Raw genomic sequence first — 18,944 nt, forward strand, 5'->3', positions numbered from 1 at the left:
AAATGTCCCGTCTCGAACATATGTGGTCCGCATGTTCATCCCAGTTGTCACTGTGTTTTGTCCTACGAACATTCACGGCGCGATAAAAGTTGCCTTTCAGTACCTTTCCATCTCAATCATGGCCCATATCAACAGAGATGAGCGCTACATCCCTCCATCATAATTTGCTGCACATTCGAGAGGCGTAGGTCACAAGGGCTCTGCGAGGTTTGTCAAGTCTTGCAAAACGCTTCGCAACAATGAGGTAGAGGAAGATACGGACTCAACTTTGCATACAAGTTCGGGCGCATATACTACCAGGGCTCGATATACTGCACGCACAACGGCATCGCCTCGGGCGCATCCCGTAGGACTTTTCTAATGCTCCGTACTACTTCTTCCTCGTTGTGTGCCGCCGTTAGTGTTGTGCAGGGCCGGGCTTGGCCTGAAAGCCCTGGCTTTGGCCTGGCTTTTGAGGGCTCGGGCTTTGCAAAAACCAAGGCCAGGCCCTGACATAGGGCCAGGGCTTGGCTCGGGCTTGGCTTGGGCCTAGGCCAGGGCTTTCACTATAAAATCATGTATTTTGCTTCCTTTGTGCATAAAAAATTGAAGCGGTCCATTTTCTACTCAATGAAGCTATCAGGATCAATCAGATAGTAAAAAACAGTGAAGACATTGACTTTTGATTGGGTCACAATAATCGCTGTAGTAAAAGACACTTATTCATCCAAATCTCAATGGTTCTCATTGTCTGAAATACCTAAAATTAAATCTCCAAGCTCATCATCATGCTTCTCAACAGTCATTTCATCAATAACATTGCCCTCAGTCTTCTCTAAGGATAACTCAGCTGCTGAGGATGGCCCTAGCTTATGGAAAATTAATTCCTGGCAGCAGAGTGTCCTCAACACCCGAATAGCTTCAACAACATCTCCACCAATGTGATTGCACCTTTTTGTGATTATTTCAGCAGCTGCATGAAAGTGATCCCAAATAGGGTACAAAAGAGAATTCAACTGTAGCACTGATTAGAACCATAAAATGTGATACAACAAGATAACTTACACCCCACCAATGGGCAATAGATATCTCTTCTGGAAGAGGCATCTCAGAGCCAAGATAAGCATGGAATCCTTGAGCCTGAGGTGCTGAGGTGTTTTCAGCTTCATTGTTTGCACCATAACTATCTTTGGGACATTAGTAACCTGCTGGGTCAAACATCACCTTATTTACTGACATAACTCTCAAGGCTATATTCTAATTGAAGGGCAAGTGAGTCAGATAATGCCATAGTTAGATCAGGACACAGCACACTTTGATTAGAATTTCCCACAATCAATAAAAACATCGTACACTAGCTAATACTTAAGTTCAAGTTATACAACCTTTTGTTACTAGAGTAGTTGTACAGTCATACTAACATTTTTTTTCAATTTTTTAGCTACAGGCCCTGGCTTAGGCCCTGGGCTCGGGCTTTGCAACAACCCAGGCCAGGCCCTAGGCCCTCAAAAGCCCTAGCCAGGGCTCGGGCAGGGCTTGGCCTATACAGGGCTTGGCCCAAAGGCTTTAGGGCCTCAGGCCTGGCCCTGCACAACACTAGCCGCCGTCGATTTGGAGAGGATGTACCTGAGAGGGGATGGGGTGCGGCAGAACAGTGAGATGGCGATGATATGGTTCGAAAGTATGATGATCGGGAGTGCGCGAATATGTTGGGGGTGATGTGGAGGGATGGGCTGGTTCCGGGGAGGAAGGATCCAGTAAAGGTGCAGGGGTATTTCACGAAGGCGGCGGGGCAGGAGCTGGCAGAGGCGTAGATGAATGTATCGAAGTTGTACTATCGTGAGTTCTTTTCTCCTCGTCTTCGGTGCGTATCAGCGTTCTCGTCTCTCCCTCCTCTATGAGCGCTTATTCCTCTGCGACAAGAATTGAGATCCAGAAGCTAACAAAGTCTTTGCTCAGGCAGAACTCGGCGAATACAAGTTCGCCGTGACCGCCTTTGACATCGCGGTGCGGTACGGATCCCCGTTCGAAGCTCATTTCTACCTTGGCAAGCTCTTTGCCCACTCGTTCTATGAGTACGGCGCGGCGGGGCACATCGACGTTGCCCGCGAGACATGCGAGAGCGCGCGCGCGGTCTTCAAGAATGTCGCCGAGCGCGGCACGTTTTTGAACGCGGACGTGCTCAATCCCGGCGAAGTGTACGGAATCGGTTCCAGCAGGGACATCCTCGGCGAGGCGGAGGAGCTGTGGGTGAGCGGGACGGAAATAGGGAGGGAGCATGCGATGCTGAGGTGGTGCGGAGAGGGGGAGCGAGATTGGGCAGAATAATCTGGCGTATGTGCTTGATCAGGGTGCGTATCGGGTGTCTTCTTGTCTGCTTCTCAGATACTCATTGCGTTCACTGGACAGACATATCGCTGCTTCGCCACGCTCGCCCGGCTACATCTCCCATCCTTGGCGGTTCGCCGAACGAGAGCGCACGCATCGCCCTTACGCAGTGGACGCGCAGCGCCGGCCAGCGTAATATTGACACACTCGTCAAGGTTGGAGACTAGTATTATCACGGTCTCGGGTTGCTGGGTGAGGAGCCGGAGAAGGTTCGCTTCAAGAAGGCGGTGGTGTACTACCATGACGCGGCGGACGAGGCGAGTGCGCTGGCGATGTGGAATCTCGGGTGGATGTACGAGAATGGTGTCGGGGTGCCCCAGGCAAGTTGCATGGCGCTGTGTTACAACGGAACCATATTGATGGTGGATCAGTAGGACTTCCATCTTGCGAAACAGCATTATGACCAAGCAATTGCGACGAACAGCGAGGCGTACCTCCCTGCGATGCTTTCAAACGCCAAGCTCTACGCTCGTAGCTTGTGGCTAACCATTCGTGGCGGCGGCGAGAGCATGAATCTCTTCCTTGCAGAAGAAAAACTCAGTACGTGTCTCTTCATTACGTCATGGCTCTATACCAGCGACTTACTTTGTCATAGATGAAGCAGCACACGACGAGCACGAAAAAGCCGAGGTAGCCGACCGCGCCCAGCGCGAGCAGCAGCAACACCAAGCTCAAGAGCTTCTCGAGGATGAGGACACCGGTAGTTGGTGGCACATGGGCAAAGCGCGCGATGACTTCCACAAGCGCCGGCGCTAGGGTATCGGGATGCCGCAGGAAGATCAAGATCCCATCGAGGTGCGTTTAATTTTTCGTGGCATTCGGCCTATTTTCGGAACAACTCAGTCAACCGCATACGAACGCCACAATTGACACAGTACGCACGCGAGCACCGTCAAGCCATCGCAGACGAACTCGACTTCGGGCCCGAGGACTACTTCAACGGTACTCTGCGCGGGGAGTACCTCAATGAGCACGGGAACGCGCAGGAGTTTGGCGTGGACGACGAGCTCGGGGAGACGATTCTGCTCGTGCTGCTGTGTGTGAGCGTGAGCATGCTGATTTGGATACGAGCGCGGCTCATTGAGCGGGCGAGGCAGCAGCATTAGCAGCTGCAGGTGCACGCTGCACAGGCGTAGGGACATGCGCACGAGACGGAGGGGCAGAGGAGGGAGCGGGAGCGGAGGCAGTTTGGGGTTTTTCCGCCAGAGGGGGATCCGGCGTGGGGGGAGTGGAATATCTTGAGGTAGTGGGTAGTGTATAGAATGAACCTGGTTTGGGATTCTGGCATACTGGACTTTTTCTTCTTTCACCTCGACCTCCGTTGAGTAGACCGCTGCCAAAGAGAGCCACCATGGTACTATCAGATTCCAGCTATTATGGCTTTGGGACAAACATTCTTGATCGTGACAAAACCAACAAGTGTGGTTGGCTAATGTTGGTTGATGCTTCCCACGAACCCACGAAGATCCTAGATGAACGTAACGCCTAGACCTACAGCATTATAACTGGTCTTCACCCTAAATTCAACAGGATATTTTAGGATATTTGCCACAATCAACCACAAGCAGCCCCACCCTACATTATGTCCTGTATATTCAGCGTTCATTCGAGCGTCAATAATGTTCGGAGATTGCTTCGTGGTCAACGTATTAGGCGCGCGGAGCGTCTACAAGGAGATTGTCATCTGCTGACTATGGTAAGCAATTAATTGACTCGTTTCATGCACAATATCCTTGCTGTAGTGCCGACTCAGCCTACTACCCCATCTCTACCAAACTGTCGGTGATGCTGGGCTCCCCACTTGGAGCTTGAAGGGTAGATGATCCTTCCCACTGCGACGTGACCTTTTTCAGAACCAGTAGCTTTACATGCACTAATCGAAACACACTCAAATTGAAGGCTTCTCAGTACTGCTGAGACGCAGGTGTTGTCCTCAAGTATAGTACTACTTTGTTGTTTCTACCACTTAACACCTCCTGATATATAGCTTACAAGTCCGACGCCGACTGTGGTGGTCTCAAGTCCACCCATAGACCCAGTTGTGTCTACTGGAGAAGGAGGAAATCAGATATATCATGATATCCCGTGTGAAGCGCTAAATACGTACGCTAAGGAGCGTCCCGGCGTATGTATTGGGCAGGCTGTGCTAAGTCTAATAAGGTATATTTACTGGAAAGGCTCTATTCGCCTTTACCACGTACCGAGTCAGTTCAGGCACCGACACTGGATTTGAACATGGTTGCCACGCGACATAATTACCTAGCGCTCACGGTCATCACTAAATGGGTGGGAAAAGTTTGACCGTTATACCGAGTGATCACCATTATAATATCGTCGTCGAGACAGTTTTGTATGATCACGAATGGTGACGCATTCCCATTGAGTGAACATATCGTTACGGTGTGGCAGTGAATTTCGGCCGAACACCATGTCGCGGACACTTTACCATTGATCAAAATTGATGATCTTGCTCGTACATTTGTTAGTCAAATATAAAATACGGAGACCATATCAGAAACAAAATTATCATTGAGCGATAACTTCAACGAGGACAGTGTTGAAACCAGAAGTCCGGCAATCGCGCTGGTCTGGCTAGGTACGGCAGTCCGGCGGCAAGTCGCGAGGGGTTTTGGGGTCTTAGTCGAAATCAAAACCACGGTCGGCATAATAACTTGCCTAGTATATGAGGAGAGCTTCGGAATAGAAAGCTATGGGTTACTCACATATACTTTTGTCCCACCCATGCTCCTCATACTTCTGCAATGATCTCTGGCCTCTTCTCCTTCCTCGAGCGGTGGAAGCGATCAGATAAGGCCTAGAAGACCCTGCCACATGATAGGAATGTACTGGGTTCGGATAGACGTGGCCATGGATAGAAAGAGCTGGTGGACATGGGGCAAGTAGGTTGACGGGGTGGAGGCTGTCGACTTAGAAGTCCTTCAGTTGGATAATGCTGATATCTTTGCGAAAGTTGCGACAACATTCGATAAACTTGCGGTGATCTGCTCATATTCGAGCTGCTCAAACTGGGAATAATGCCGGGGGACACAGGGAATGGGAATGGGTTATAGATAAGATAAAGTACAGGAGGGCTAGGAAATCTGCGCGACGTGGCTAGATCACATGCAATTGACTTTGTTTGGGTACCCCGCAACCGCGCCGTACCCGCCGTACCCGCCGGACTGCGTCGTAGCTCGCGCAGCGCCAGACTTCCGGATTCAACGACTTTCTGACTTCAACTGCATATGGCAGCCACCGCTTTAGGCAGAGACGAACAGTGACGAACACTAACAAACATTAACAAACATTAACAAACAACAACAAACGGCAGTGTATCTGATTCATGATTGAACCCATGCTCTAGGTTTACTCGATGTTCAACATTGCAACGTTCGACGTTCACTCAGGCTCGAGCTTGCCTTGCAAGACCCCGAGTTGCATCCGGGCGCTTTGAAATAGGAACATTCCCTTTGAAAACTAAACTTAAACTACAGGTATTTAAAGCCACGCGCTCACGGAGCAAGCAAGCATGTCTGAGCACCCATATTTTACGAATAGATCTCTAAATTGAGTCAGTGTGGCGGAAATGTCTGAGACAACGCATGAACTCGCCCTTGCATGCTCGTGGAGAACAAGTGAGTGGGGGGAGAAAACCGGCCACACCACGTTGAATGCATGAATACCAACCGCTCGCGATCGGCCTCTGTCTGCTTCTATTCATACCTATAATTCTTGCGAAGCAATGCTTGATAATTTGAAGCGGCGACATGCATTCCAGCTACAAGAACGACGGCAAAATGAAATAGAAGAGGACCTCTAGTTATTTCAAGCGAGCACTGCCGCCACACTCTCAAACGTCTAAATATAATTCTGGCCAATCAGAGACAGATGATGAAGCCAGCCCTAAAGCTGATGGAGAGATAAGATAAGATAAGACATTTTTGTTCGCCTTCGCCTTTTTGAACACTCTCCCCGCCTTTTATCTCTCCTCCCTCAATCCTCCCTTTTAGCTCAACCCGGTGGAAATTGGCGGACAAAGAGCCATAGATGGTTGACGTGAGTAACTTGAGTTGTTTGGGATTATAAGCCACTAATATCTTCGATCACACAACAGAAACTGCTGGCTCCAGCAAGCACGCGTTCACAGGACCACTAACACGATCTCTCTGCCACAGATGACGTCCAGGTCACTTCTCAACGTCCGACCCGACAGAAGATGAGCAACCCAGCAGCCTCGTTTAAGTCTCGCACCACCCATCCCCCAGCTGTCGGCGAGGACCTGGATCACAAGCCTGAAGTCTGAGGCTATCATATTCCGAGTCGATGGTCACTATTCGCGTCCCCACCCGCCTTCGGCTACCTCATTGTCAGAGTTGGAGCCCGAAAGTAGACGAGTGCTCACTGCAAAAGCATGTATACCTGATTTTAATGTGCTCGCTACTTGGTTTGCTAGAATCATGTACATTCGAGCTGATTCCGAGTTCATGTACCTGTGCCTGGTTTACCAAGTCATGTACTCGGATCTGAAACACAAAATCATGTCCATCATGGCGTCAGGTGGAGTCGGTGTTTGGAGAGGTCTCCACACCCGACAAACAAGTGCAAATGTTGGACTTCGTCTTTTGGGTTTGTCTTCCTTCCCCTCACGTTCTAAGTTGTTGCCCTCACCCACTCCAGCTCGCTTCTGCACTCGACCTTCTCTTTCGCTGCCGCCCTCGCCCTCGCTCCTGTTACCATCACTCTTGTTCCTTTCGTCCTCGCTGTCGTCATCGCCCTTTTTGTCCATCGCCCTTTCCCGCCCCTTCCCGCTAGCCTCTTGCTCATCCATCAAGTCTGACTACTCTTTGCTAAGAACAAACACGCACCCCAGTCATTCAGACAAGAGAAAGCGCAGTCTGGGACGGTCACTCAAGGAGGAAGAGATAAGAACGTGCGAGCAGAAGGAGAAGTACAAGGTTAGTTGTTGCTTGCTTGACAATCCTCGGCCCACACCCTCCTCTCATGGGTACGTCAAAGATGCTGCACTGATCTCCTTTATCTTATTGCGTGCGAGTGTTGTCATCACGGAAATTATGCCGTGTGCGGGTCACCAGTGTCCAGAGGAGTTGCCTGCCCGAGGCGTGGCAGATCACGCATGTGCATGAGCGCATGCCGTCGCCAGCGGCCACCCCGTTTGATGCGCTCATTTTGTTCGCGAGCGCTAGCTGACCACCGGTCACACAATAGCCATTGGTCCGCTCATCCATGGCGCCAGTTCCGAGATGTTTGCCAGTATAGGAACAATTGACAGGTAATCTTCACAGGGATGGCTTTAACGCTCCTAAGTGTCTATTTCCCTATTTGCGCCGGCTGCACTGAAGAAGGTTCAGGTGGTGACTTTCAAACTTGCGCCTGCCCATTGCGATGTGCAGGGTTCTTGCTCACTGGCGCGCGCGTGCAGTTACACATGTTCGGTGCGAGCTTTCATCTCTCCTCCCTCCACCTCCTTCCTCCCAGTATGAGCATGTACGATGTCACTCGTGCTCCTGGAGCGGGTTGGACTGCGGGTGGGCGGCTCAGGGCTCTTCGGGTGTAGTTCTGCGTATCAAGTAGCTACATCAATCACTAGTTATAGACGTACATGAATTTCATCGCATTTGCAGTGGTTTTTGCTTACCTTTTTGTGTGATAATCACTATATTTTACCATGAAAACTATTGGCTTTGCGTTCAGGCCCACCACGTTGCCTCAAAAATCATGTTCCTTTGACCATTAGAAAGTACATTGAATCATCCGAAAACGTCCATAGTTGGATCTCGGCAAAGTCCATTACTCTCATGAAACATCTACATTATTACTATACTCCGAAGATATGAATATTACATGAAAACTACTAACGTACGGGTGTGATTTAGGTACATGAGTTTCAGGTATCTCTGTCCTTGCAGTGGCTGTCATCGACTACCGGCTTCATGGTCTGTAAGCTCTAATTCTTTCCTCAGACCTCCTGATCTCGTGTACTGCTGCTGCTCTCATGTATCATTGTTGCTCTCATGCTGCTGCCCTCGTGTTCCTGCTCTCGTGTATTAACTTTGATAGTCGTTTTAACCTCGAATAATGCTACATCATGTACTATATAATATTCACAATGAATGTCTTGTCATTGGAATCATGGGCGAGATTGCGAGTCCTCATCATATGGTGTGAGTTTTGATCATACGGCATAAAACACCAGCCGTTCTTATCATGTAATTATCATGCAGGCTCCGTCAACGGTAAGATAGCCATCAATATTATAATATCATCCCTGATCTAACCATTTCACCGTCTGATTTTGGTCTGATTTCCCACATGTTAAAAACGGACTTTACACTCCACTCGTGCTGGAGATTCGAAATATCATTAAGGTATGGTGTCAGTTATAACTGATTCTACTACTGCTCATGTACTTATATTCGATCCGCCCATTTAGTGACGCTGCTACTGGAAGCGGGTCGGGTTGAGGTACTTTTCCTTTTCGAGATAGTGGTATGAGTCGAGGGAGTGGTATGAATATATAAACTGAGATAACGGTATGAAGTCAAGTGTTGAAACGTTGATGTCTTACGTTCACGCGCGACGCAAAGCTTGCATCAGTCGTCCTCATTCGTGATGCTAGACAACTTCAACATTAGCTCTTAATCATAGACGCATGCCTTAGACCAACTCCAAGTCAATATTATCGATCGAGGATGTAAGTTGACAGATGTGTAGCGCCTACTCTAAGACGAACTCGTCGTATAAATACAAGAGAAGCAAATAACGACTACGAGGCAAGGTAACGTGATGACAATAGTGGTATATCAATCTCTAGCTGGAATCTTTCGATGCCTGATGTTTGATATAGGATGTCTGGAGTGCTGATTCGGTGTTGGTATGATACACGCTGTTGGCGATGACGATGGCGATGGCGTCGGTGGTCGATGAGAAAGCGAGAGTTGTTTTGAATTCGCGCGATTGGCCGAGCAATGGCAAGAAGTCAAGGAATGCGGACAAGAGACTGAGATAGAGAATGAGAATGAGAAAGGATAACGAAAATAAAGAGGCATGAGTGTGAACGCGAACGGACGATGTATGTTGATGTCTGATTCGGGTATGTGTATGGAGCAGAGGAAATCACGTCGGTGAGAGAGAGAGAGGGAGAGAGAGAGAGGGATGTATATGATTGGATGCGGAAGATCGTCAAGAATAATCGAGTCGTAGCGTGTAGTAGGAGAGCTGAAGGAGATGATGTCGCCAATAAACATAGGAATAAGAACGACGTGACGGACGGCCGTCGGCAAGACACTGGCACAAGCACGCTCGTTCCCAAGAAGCAAGAGGCAAGAAACAAGGAACGATCAAGATCCTCAACTCATGCGATGAAGAGCGTCGCCGAGTGGATGGACTATTATGGTTTTGACGAAGGGCCCGCGACATTTTCCTGTGACGACTGCTGTTGCAGCTTCGTAGCCAACTCCTGCTGGCGCTGATAGAGCAGCTCCGCCCAGAGCGGGTTCGGTGGGATGTGGCCGACAAGGGCACGGAGGACGTCAAGCCTGAAGCGGAGATAAAAGTTTATTAGAGCGTTTTCGGGGACTCTGCAGCGAAGAGAACGTACCATCTCGCCTTCTCCTCGTCCGAGTCAGCAAAGAAGAAAATGTGCTGGTCGTTCGGGAACGTAAGCCTGAACGAACGTTCAACGCCATACAGGCCGTAGTCCTCGTCGTCCAGCTTTCCTCGCATATCTTGCATATCCTCGACGGCGACCGCCTTCTTGAGGTTGATCGTTGCGGTCGCCTTCTTCGTCACGTCGTTGAACGCGACCAGGTTGGCACCAATAACACGCAGCTGACGACGACGCCAGGTCTACAAGTCGAGGGAAAATCTCATCAGATACCGCCTTGACACCGAACAAGAGCGACAAGAACCCACCGTGCAGTCTCCGCCGTTCTGCGTCAACGTCCCCTCGAAATACGTCACCTTATGCCAATGCGTGTGCCTAAACCCCCTCACGCACTCCTCCAAGCTCTGCGGCAGCTGATCGGGCGGCAAACCCGGCAGCGGCGGCAGCCTGAACACCTGCAGCGAAATCTCGCCGAGCTCGAGCGTCGACGGCCCGCCGCCCTGCTCCAGCCTCTGCCCGATCAGCGGGTACGAGATCTCGAACAGGCGCGTGTCGCACCGCGGCGCGATGTCCTTGAACGCAATGAACGCACGCGCGAGCGTGCCGTCCTGCTTGAGGTACCGTGCGAGGTTCTCCGGCATCCGCGTGGGCACTGGCGGCACTGGCACCTGCTGCTGCTGTGCGGCGCGCATGGCAGCAGCGGCAGCGGCAGATTTCTTGGGCGTGGAAGAGAAGAGTCCACCGAAGACGCCTCGTGGTTTTGAAGGAGGTGCAATTTGTTGGCGGACAGGTGGCGGAGGGGCAGGCGGAGCGAGGGCTTTGTGCTGCGCGATGATGTGCGGGTCGCGCCGTACTTTGATGGTGAGGGTGAATTCGAGTTTATTATGTTCGATCCTATCAATCATTTGTCAGCACCACGAGCATAACGAAATGAAAAGGACCGCTACGCACAGTTCAAACTCCTGATCGATCCTCGTGTCCTTCGCCAGAGTCGACTCGGGCGTCGTGACATAATGTATGCCATTATTCAACGTGCACGTTATAGTAGTGGGTTCGCGGGGGAACGGAACTTTGACATGATTGATACCAAGCACTGCAAACAAACAACCAACGTGTCAGGGGCTTTTCAAACTCTAACTCGGATAAACTCTGAAACACACCTCTAACGAAAACCTTGCCGTGCGACTTCCCAGACTTCTCCTGCGCTCGCAACTCCTTGATCTGCTTTGAATACTCGTTCTTCACAAACAAGTCAGCGTCAGCCCCTCACAGCTGTAAGGCTATCAAGAACAACGCACCATATCCGAAGGCCGCCTTACAGTCCTCCATGGCTGATCTTGACTGCTCCCCAGATCACCAGCACGCGTGATATGCGGGAACGACTCCTTCTTGTCTGCAGACGCGATGATCGCCTCGTGCTCCCGGATCCGGTACTATTTCCCCAAAGAAAGAAACCCACATCAGCCTTCGCTCACACCCAAAAGCGCCCAACACAAAAAGACAAAAGAGACCACAGCAAAAACGTTTTTTTTTTTTCACTCACCCCCTTCCTTCCCTCGAACCCATCCAGCTTCCTCAGCTCCCTCGTAATCGTCCCCGCCAAACCCCCGGACTTCTCCGTCGCCTTGAACATCCCCAGCTCGCCGAGCATCATGTCCTCTTCGGCTCCACCAGCAGGAGTAACAGCGGCACTCGCCTCGCTCATCGCACTCTGGCTCATCGTCCGCCGTCTCGGCGTCGACGTGCGCCTCGGCCGTTCCTCGGCCTTGGGCGAGAAAGCGTCGCTCGGATGCGGCGGCGTATAGTACCCCAAGCCCTCGTCTTCCTCCCTCTGTTTTGCCGCACGGCGCTTCTCGAGGATAAGCTGCTCGCGGCGCTTGCGCGCGTCCTTCGTCTGTGGTGAACCGGGCGAAGAGAGGCCCATCGCGGACATGGGCCGCTGGCTGAGGTTGCTCGTGCTCATGCCCATGCTCGAGCCGATGCCCAAGCTGCCGGACGGGTAGGCCGACCCGCCGAGCGAGCCGCCGAGCCCGAACGAGGAGCGGCGTGTGTCCTCGGAGGGCGAGAGCGTGGGCGATTGCGTACGGCTGTTGCCCTGGCTGGCCTCGGGACTGGCGAACGATGGCGGCTGGTACACGACCGAATCCGTCGCGGCGCGCTGGTGCGATGGTCTGTACGGAGACTGCCCCTGCTGCTGCTGTTGTGGAGGCGGAGACGCAAAGCTCCTTGACCTGCTTCTTGAGTGCGATGCCGATCTTGACTTGGACCTCGACAGCGACCGCGACCTCGCCCCACCGTCGTCCATCTCCTCATCTTCGCCCTGGTCCTGGTCCATCTCATCCTCCCGGTCCTCCGCATCCTCGCCCTCCGCATCCATCTCCACATCCCCATCAAGCGAATACCGCCCAGCCTTGACCCCCTCCGTAACGCTCTCCACGCGAATACCTCCATGTCCGCGATCCTGACTCCGCTCCCGCTCCCGCTCTTTGCCCTTCGCAGCACCGCTCTTGACGGGCGTCCCAACCCGCGGACTCTGCCCCCTCGACGACCCCGCACTCGCGAACCCAGGCCCAGGTCCAACGAGCCCCTTGTGCTGCTGCTGCACCACCACATTCTCCATCAACCGGTCCAGCGCGCTCTTGATATCGCCCAGCTGGACACTATCCCTCCTCGGCGCCTGCAGATCCACATCCGCACCAAGAACACCCAGCGACGAATGCGGGCGGGCCACAGGCGTCGCGTCGGGCACGCGCGAGCTCGACTGCGCAGCGGCGGACTCGACGGACATCGCGCCCGAGTGCGACGCATTGAGCCCGCGGTCCATCGCGTGCCCGCCGGCGGATCTGAGAGCGAGCGAAGAAGCAAGGTGAGTGTTCGCTTTCTGCGCGTGCTCGATGCTCGCGAACACCGCGCTCATATCCGTGTCAGAGACCAACGACACGCGCGTGTGTCGGCTGCCCTGTGATTGCGCCTGTCCTTGAGCCTGTCCTTGAGCCTCTTGCCTGAGCACCCTCTCCCCCCATCTCCCCTCTCCCCCGCTCCTCATCCTCCCCATCAACCTGCATCGCCTCGCCCTCCTGCCCAGCCCGGCTCCCCTTGACACCCACAAACGCCTCCCCCTCATCCCCTTCATCAAAACACGGACTCTCCACGCTCCTCCGATGCATCAACCGCCGCTGCACATCCTCCCGCGATATCCTCGGCCGCCCGCCCACACTCCCGCTACTCCCCGCCCTTGCCCTCCCCTCCATGTCCCTCTCATCTCCACCAGCGAGCTCAAACGCGTTGACCGATTCAGACAACGGCGACCCGCCGTGCACCATGTTCATCGGCGACCCCGACCGCGCGAACGCAGGCTGCGGCGGAGGCAGCGCGAGCGCGAGCTCCGGTCTTGCTGGTCTTGCGTTCGCAGAACCCGGAGCAGACGAAGGCGATCCATGGCTCTGACTCCTGCTCGCCCTAAACGCAGCAACAGGCACCGTCGGCGACCCCGCCCTCGCGATGCCGTCGCTCGGCGTTGCTCGGCTCACGTTCGGCGCAGACGACCCCTCTCCCTCGTCCTTAATATCCCTTTCCCTCTCCTTATCCTTATCCTTCCGCCGCGAAGGAAGATTATGCAACGGCGAACTCGACCCCGAAAATCTCCGAATCGACACCCCGCTCGGACTCACAATCCTATCTCTCCCCACCATAGGCCCCGCACCCGCCCCAGCACCGGCACCGGCACTCCCGAGCCCGATCGACGCCGCACTCGCACTGGGCGACCCGCCGCCACCAGCGCTCTGCGGCGTCCCGGGGGGCGGACTCGCCGCGCTGTGCGCAAAGGAAGGTTCGTCGCCGTCCGTGTACGTCATACTCGCGTCCTGGTTTTGGCCTTGTGCTTGTGCTTGACCTTGACCTTGAGTTTGGGCTGTGTCGACACCGGCACTAGCGCTGAGCCTCCGATTCCTCAACTCGAGCAACGACCCGCGCAACGGCGACCCACTGCGCGGCGAGCCTCCGGGCGACGGATTCACAAAGCCCTCGTCGCCCGCGCGGATCGGCGGGGGCGGCATAAGCTCCTCGAGCTCCATCATAGACGTATCTGGAACATGCCGCTCGTCGCGGTCGTGCTCGTTTGCCTCCTCGGCGCCCAAGGGGTCTTCAGATGCAGATCCTGCGAGAAAAAACGCGAACCCGATATCAGCTTCAGCGCCCCAGTCGTCTTCGACAGCACAGAGAAACGCACCTGCACTCTCACGAGGAAGCCCAAACCTTGGCACCATCCCCTCCTCTCCGTGCTCGTCCTCCGCCCCGTCGCCCTGTTCATCGTCCTCCTCCTCTTCTCCATCCCTCGGCAACTCCCTCGTCTTCCCCATCGGACTCGGACTCGGCGGCAACATCCCCACATCCCTCTCCGTACCCACACCCGCAGGCGCCGCCGGCGTACCCTCCACACTCGAAACAGACGGGAACGGATACCCAGCCGCAGGCGAACCCTCTACAGCCCCGCCCGAGCGCATACGCTGCCGCTCCCGCCGATGCGTCCGCCCATACGGCACCCCGTCCTCTGTATCCGCATCAGGCGGCAACACCGACGCGTCGTGCGGTGGCGTGGACGGCGCAGGCGAGGCCGGGTCCGCGTCGGCGTCGGCGGCAGCAATGACGTCGGCGCTGGCGTCGACATCAACACTGGCATCGGGATTGGCATCCGCACGAGGCAGCGAGACGGTCGACCCAGACTGCGCCGAGGTGTCGCGCGAATGCGACGGCGCGAACGCGCTGGCGATCATGGCGTCGACCATGCCCGTGATGCTGTCGTTCGCGGTGCGGTGCTCGAGGTACATGGATTCTCCCTCTCCCTCTCCCTCTTCTTCTTCGAAGCTATGATCGTGCTGCTGATGTTGATGTTGATCATCACCATCGTGGTGATGATGATGATGCTGATCTTCGTCTCCGTGGGCCCGGTGATCTTCTGCGTCTTCGCGGTGCTCGGGATGATCTGGATGATGGTGCGCGTACTCTTCCTCCTCCTCTGGGTCTCGGTGATACTCCTCCCCATCAACGTCAGCAGCGCCAGCAAACGCCTCCATCTGCACGTCCTCGTCCTCCTGCGCATGGCCAGACCCGAAGAACGCCTCCTCTTCATCGTCCTCCATATTATCCGAATGCACGAACCCCTCCTCGTCCTCACCATCGGGCGCACCGTACCGCTGATCGTCCTCCTCAGCATCGCTCTCATAGAATGGATCCTCCTCCGCCTCCTCCGCCTCGAACTCGAGCACATCGCAGCGCTCGTCGAACGTCACGGTTTTGCGGCGCTGACGACGTCCTGTATCAGGGTATCCATTTGTAAGCACATACGCACGCTAACTGTTTTTGTGAATATATGCGCGAAAAAAGCTCACCTTCGCCATGCGGCGCATCCGCTGTGCGCGGCCCGTGCAGCCTCTTCGACACGAGCGATGACCGCGTCGGTGTGCCTGCCCGCGACGATGGCATGGGCGACGGCGACGGACTCGGACTGTACCCCTGCCCCGACGTCGTCGGAAAAAGCAGCTTGCCCGGTGGCACATCCTTCGGCGGAACGTCCTTTGGCGGGGGCACCGGCGCCGACTCCACAGGCGACATCTCCGCCGCATCCTCGTCGCTCACGACCTGCCGCTCGCCCGGCGCCGGCGCGCGAAAGGGGCTCTTGCTGACGTGCTCCTTCTCGATGAGCCCCTGGTACGCCTTGCTCTGCTTCCGCTCGCGCTTGAACTTGCCCGGGCGCTCGTTCTCCTCCTCGGCCTGCTCGTGCATCGACTCTGGTCGGGGCCGCTTCTCGCCGCTCGTCTTGCGCGGTGTCGGACCGCGTTTCTGGGACTGGTTGCGGCCGAGGCCGAGGCCTTGTTGCTTCTGTGGTGCATTTGAGCGGGCGGAGGATGAGGACGTGGACGCGGAGGTGGAGGTGGAGGTGGAGGGGAGAGAAGGGGTGGTGGACGACTTGAACGGCGACTTGGATACGAGGTTGTTCGTCCGGAGGTGTTTGTAGCTGCTCGAGGAGCGGCGCGCGACGTTGGGCATTGGCGGGCGGCCTCCGACGACTTTTCCGGGAGGTGCGCCGAGGCCGGTGCTGCTGTCGCGTTTTGCAATTCTGAGCGGAGAGGTTACTTGTTGTTTGGGTTGTTTGGGGTCATCGGAGGAGGGTTTTGAAGTGGACCATCCTTTGGCGGACTGCTTGATGATGGCGTCGGCGGAATTGGAGTTGGACATGGGTCTCGTCGGGGAGTTTGTTGGCGGTTGTCGGTGGGCATAAACTAGTCGTGGGTCGTGCGGTCGTTTGTCGCTGGCGGGCACGACGTCGACCCGGATGTTGAGTGTTAAACTCGTGTTGTTGGACGACGCGTGTAAGGAAGGAACGTGTAGACGCCCTCCCACGCCGAAACCTTAAGATAAACCAACACGTCGCGTGCGAACGACTCAAAATGCGCGTCTGACCACGTGACCGCGTTTCTGTCTCATCCTCATCCGACTCGCACCGTGTCTGTCTTCCTGAACAAGCTGTCTCGCCTCCGATGCTCAACCTGTTCGTGTGGCCACGACTTATCAGGGTTATCAGCTGCCTCATTCGGACCGTATTCTCCAAAACAGTTTCCGATCGCTCCAAAAACGACGCATCCTGTCAACTGGCACCGTTTCACACACCAGAGCTTCCTCCGACATGTCAGCTTGTCAACCAACAACGCCTAGTACGTATACCATGACGTCAGCGAGGCACGAAAACTTGTTCCCTTTTGCTTGAGTTTATGGTTGTCGCCCTGGTTCCATGCGTGTGGGCGCTTCACGGCCGCAAATCGCATTGACCACCATCACGATGAAGGTCAGCCTCGCCCTACTCTTTTTCTCGACTCCACCTCAACTTCTCCTAGACACGTTCTAGGGCTTGGAAACTTGTATACATTTCTACCTCCGACTCTATCGTCGCTTGAATCGCCTTCAAGTCACCCTCGTTACTGCGCCTTCTATGAATGAGACCCGTGGCCGGCGATCTCGGCGATCACCCCGTTTGGCGCATGAGACTGATCCCTTGCACCCTCGTCAACCCTGCGCACCACATGGCTTGCTTCAACGATGTTGGACGCGACAAGGCACATCCAGAACGTAGCTTGAACTGCCATACATCCATGCTTCGCAACGAATCTTGGCCACCTCACCTCACCCGTTGATTGTTGCCCGTGGACTATGCAGATGTCCCATGCCGGTACTCTGCTCAGGTCGAACTCATACGACAGAGTCATGGAAGCACCTATCTGCAATACGAACCAGTAACTTATTCTCGACTTCTCTCCATTATGATCCCGAGAGGCTTAACGCTCCGCTTTGTCATCCTCGCCAAGTTTCTTTTACCACATCCTGCCTTCCTACGCATCCTCTCACCCAACCGGACCCTTCTTGATCAAGTCATCGTTAGACAGCTTCTTCCGCTTCATCTTGCAGCTCGCCAGTTTGGACGAGCGAGAGATTATCTACAAGCAGGAGTCACTGACGCGTTAGACAGGGCTCTGAACCCTCGACAGAAGGTGCCAAGTCTTTCCTGAACCTTGAACTGCTATTTCTCCTCCTGCGATATTCGTTCTCTCGAGATTGCACTATGTACTACACTCCTTTTTTGTTCAATATATGAACGACATTGATGAACACGACCGCAAAGGTGCATCTATTGCCTTTACAAGTTTATCAAACCTTGGTATACTCAAGCGTCAATTATGTATTTGCCCGAGGGCTATTTCCGACCCCAGAAAACTCTATGGTGTCTGCTCCCGCTGCGTCTTATGTGCCGCCTTGAACCTATTCAACGTCAAGATGCCGAATGCTAAGCACCATATTAGGACCAAGTAACATGAGTACATAGTCTTTGATCACGGTTGTTCTATAGGGCAAACGCGTCAACACCACGTACGTAACGACAGAAAAAGGAATGTATTTATTGCGCTTGTCATGCGCGCCGCGGTCTAAAATAACAAGCGAAGGGATCAAATGCACCAAAATCCAGTCAACTTCAGCCAGCCCCTGGTTAGGTTAGAACTCCGTTCGTCCAACTATAAACTATACACCTGCTTGTGAGACTGAGAGAGATACCCGACCGTAGCAAACACCATAGTATCTTCTTCCGTCGTGCTGTACGTTCCTCCCTGGGTACGCTTTGCATCAACACGTCGGATGCTGAGCATCATGGTAGGACCAAGGATGATGTTCACATAGTTGGTCAACGTGATGGACCCGTAATGGACAAAACTCTGGTATGCAAAGAACAGTATAAGTGCCAGGCAAGTCGACGCCATTGCATAGGTAACTCTCACTTCAGCTGACAACCTTGGAACATAAGAACATGCCGAGAGCGCCCAACAGACGCTAGCACTGACATAGACGTCGTGAGCATTCTGTATATCACGGCAATGATGAACCTCTCACACCAGAAAATAGAGAACGTTGTCTCTAAGTAAGATAGCAAGCAAGTTATCGTAGGTAAACACGAATTCATAAACTCCACGTGTTCGGTTTCTATACACAATCCCCAGAGACAGGACGAACATGATAGTGTCGTAAGCGCAAAGTGAGACATTGTTACCAAACTTAAGTGCCACCGAAGCCTTGGAAGGGCTCCAGGTGCACCCTATGGTCGAAGAGGCTAGAGGCAAGATCAACGGACTACAATCGAGGGACATAGAAAGGGTGACATACAAGATAAATCGGGTTTAATCACCGAGCATATCGCGCTTGCAACGCCAACCGTCTGCGCTATCGAGAAACAGGCAAATAGCAGTGCACGGAACTTCTTCGACCGTCCGTACATAGCATACACCCGCAAGGCCATCATTGCTCAAAAAGGTCACACGGAATGAACACGACAATATCACTTAGAGAAGAAGGATCAGACCCACCGTTAAGTCCAAATTGCAGTGAAACAAGTAAAACACATTCTAGGAATATC

General features: G+C 53.8%; 3 protein-coding genes across 3 annotated transcripts; 1 reads left to right on the forward strand and 2 right to left on the reverse strand.

Annotated features, from left to right (window-relative positions):
* Nucleotides 1-1,685: 1,685 nt before the first annotated feature.
* On the forward strand, nt 1,686-3,123 carry CONPUDRAFT_154741 (uncharacterized protein; the record flags this gene model as incomplete). Its single annotated transcript, XM_007771417.1, has 7 exons — nt 1,686-1,742; nt 1,939-2,229; nt 2,282-2,330; nt 2,389-2,522; nt 2,577-2,678; nt 2,742-2,907; nt 2,963-3,123. The coding sequence occupies 7 exons, from the start codon at nt 1,686-1,688 to the stop codon at nt 3,121-3,123; spliced, it is 960 nt and encodes a 319-aa protein (XP_007769607.1).
* Nucleotides 3,124-3,168: 45 nt separating this feature from the next.
* CONPUDRAFT_154742 (uncharacterized protein) lies at nt 3,169-3,509 on the reverse strand (the record flags this gene model as incomplete). The annotated part of the gene is made up of 2 exons (XM_007771418.1): nt 3,169-3,190; nt 3,250-3,509. The coding sequence occupies 2 exons, from the start codon at nt 3,507-3,509 to the stop codon at nt 3,169-3,171; spliced, it is 282 nt and encodes a 93-aa protein (XP_007769608.1).
* Nucleotides 3,510-9,568: 6,059 nt separating this feature from the next.
* CONPUDRAFT_166161 (uncharacterized protein) lies at nt 9,569-16,231 on the reverse strand. The gene is made up of 9 exons (XM_007771419.1): nt 15,379-16,231; nt 13,002-15,302; nt 11,535-12,967; nt 11,290-11,424; nt 11,152-11,230; nt 10,943-11,084; nt 10,300-10,885; nt 9,986-10,233; nt 9,569-9,923 (listed from the first exon to the last, which is right to left on the reverse strand). Exons 1-9 carry the CDS (start codon nt 16,223-16,225, stop codon nt 9,776-9,778), a joined length of 5,919 nt encoding a protein of 1,972 aa, XP_007769609.1. The 5' UTR covers nt 16,226-16,231; the 3' UTR covers nt 9,569-9,775.
* Between the last annotated feature and the right edge of the window lie 2,713 nt (nt 16,232-18,944).

This window comes from Coniophora puteana (genome assembly GCF_000271625.1).
Source record: "Coniophora puteana RWD-64-598 SS2 unplaced genomic scaffold CONPUscaffold_7, whole genome shotgun sequence".
Lineage (NCBI taxonomy): Eukaryota > Fungi > Basidiomycota > Agaricomycetes > Boletales > Coniophoraceae > Coniophora > Coniophora puteana.

What these genes read in the sequence shown, in the direction of transcription:
- CONPUDRAFT_166161 (XM_007771419.1), bottom strand. Translation starts at nt 16,225, where the DNA reads ATGTCCAACTCCAATTCCGCCGACGCCATCATCAAGCAGTCCGCCAAA. An exon ending in GGATGCGCCGCATGGCGAAG is followed by an intron (nt 15,303 to 15,378) that starts GTGAGCTTTTTT and finishes ACCCTGATACAG; the next exon opens with GACGTCGTCAGCGCCGCAAA. An exon ending in AGAACGGCGGAGACTGCACG is followed by an intron (nt 10,234 to 10,299) that starts GTGGGTTCTTGT and finishes CTCGACTTGTAG; the next exon opens with ACCTGGCGTCGTCGTCAGCT.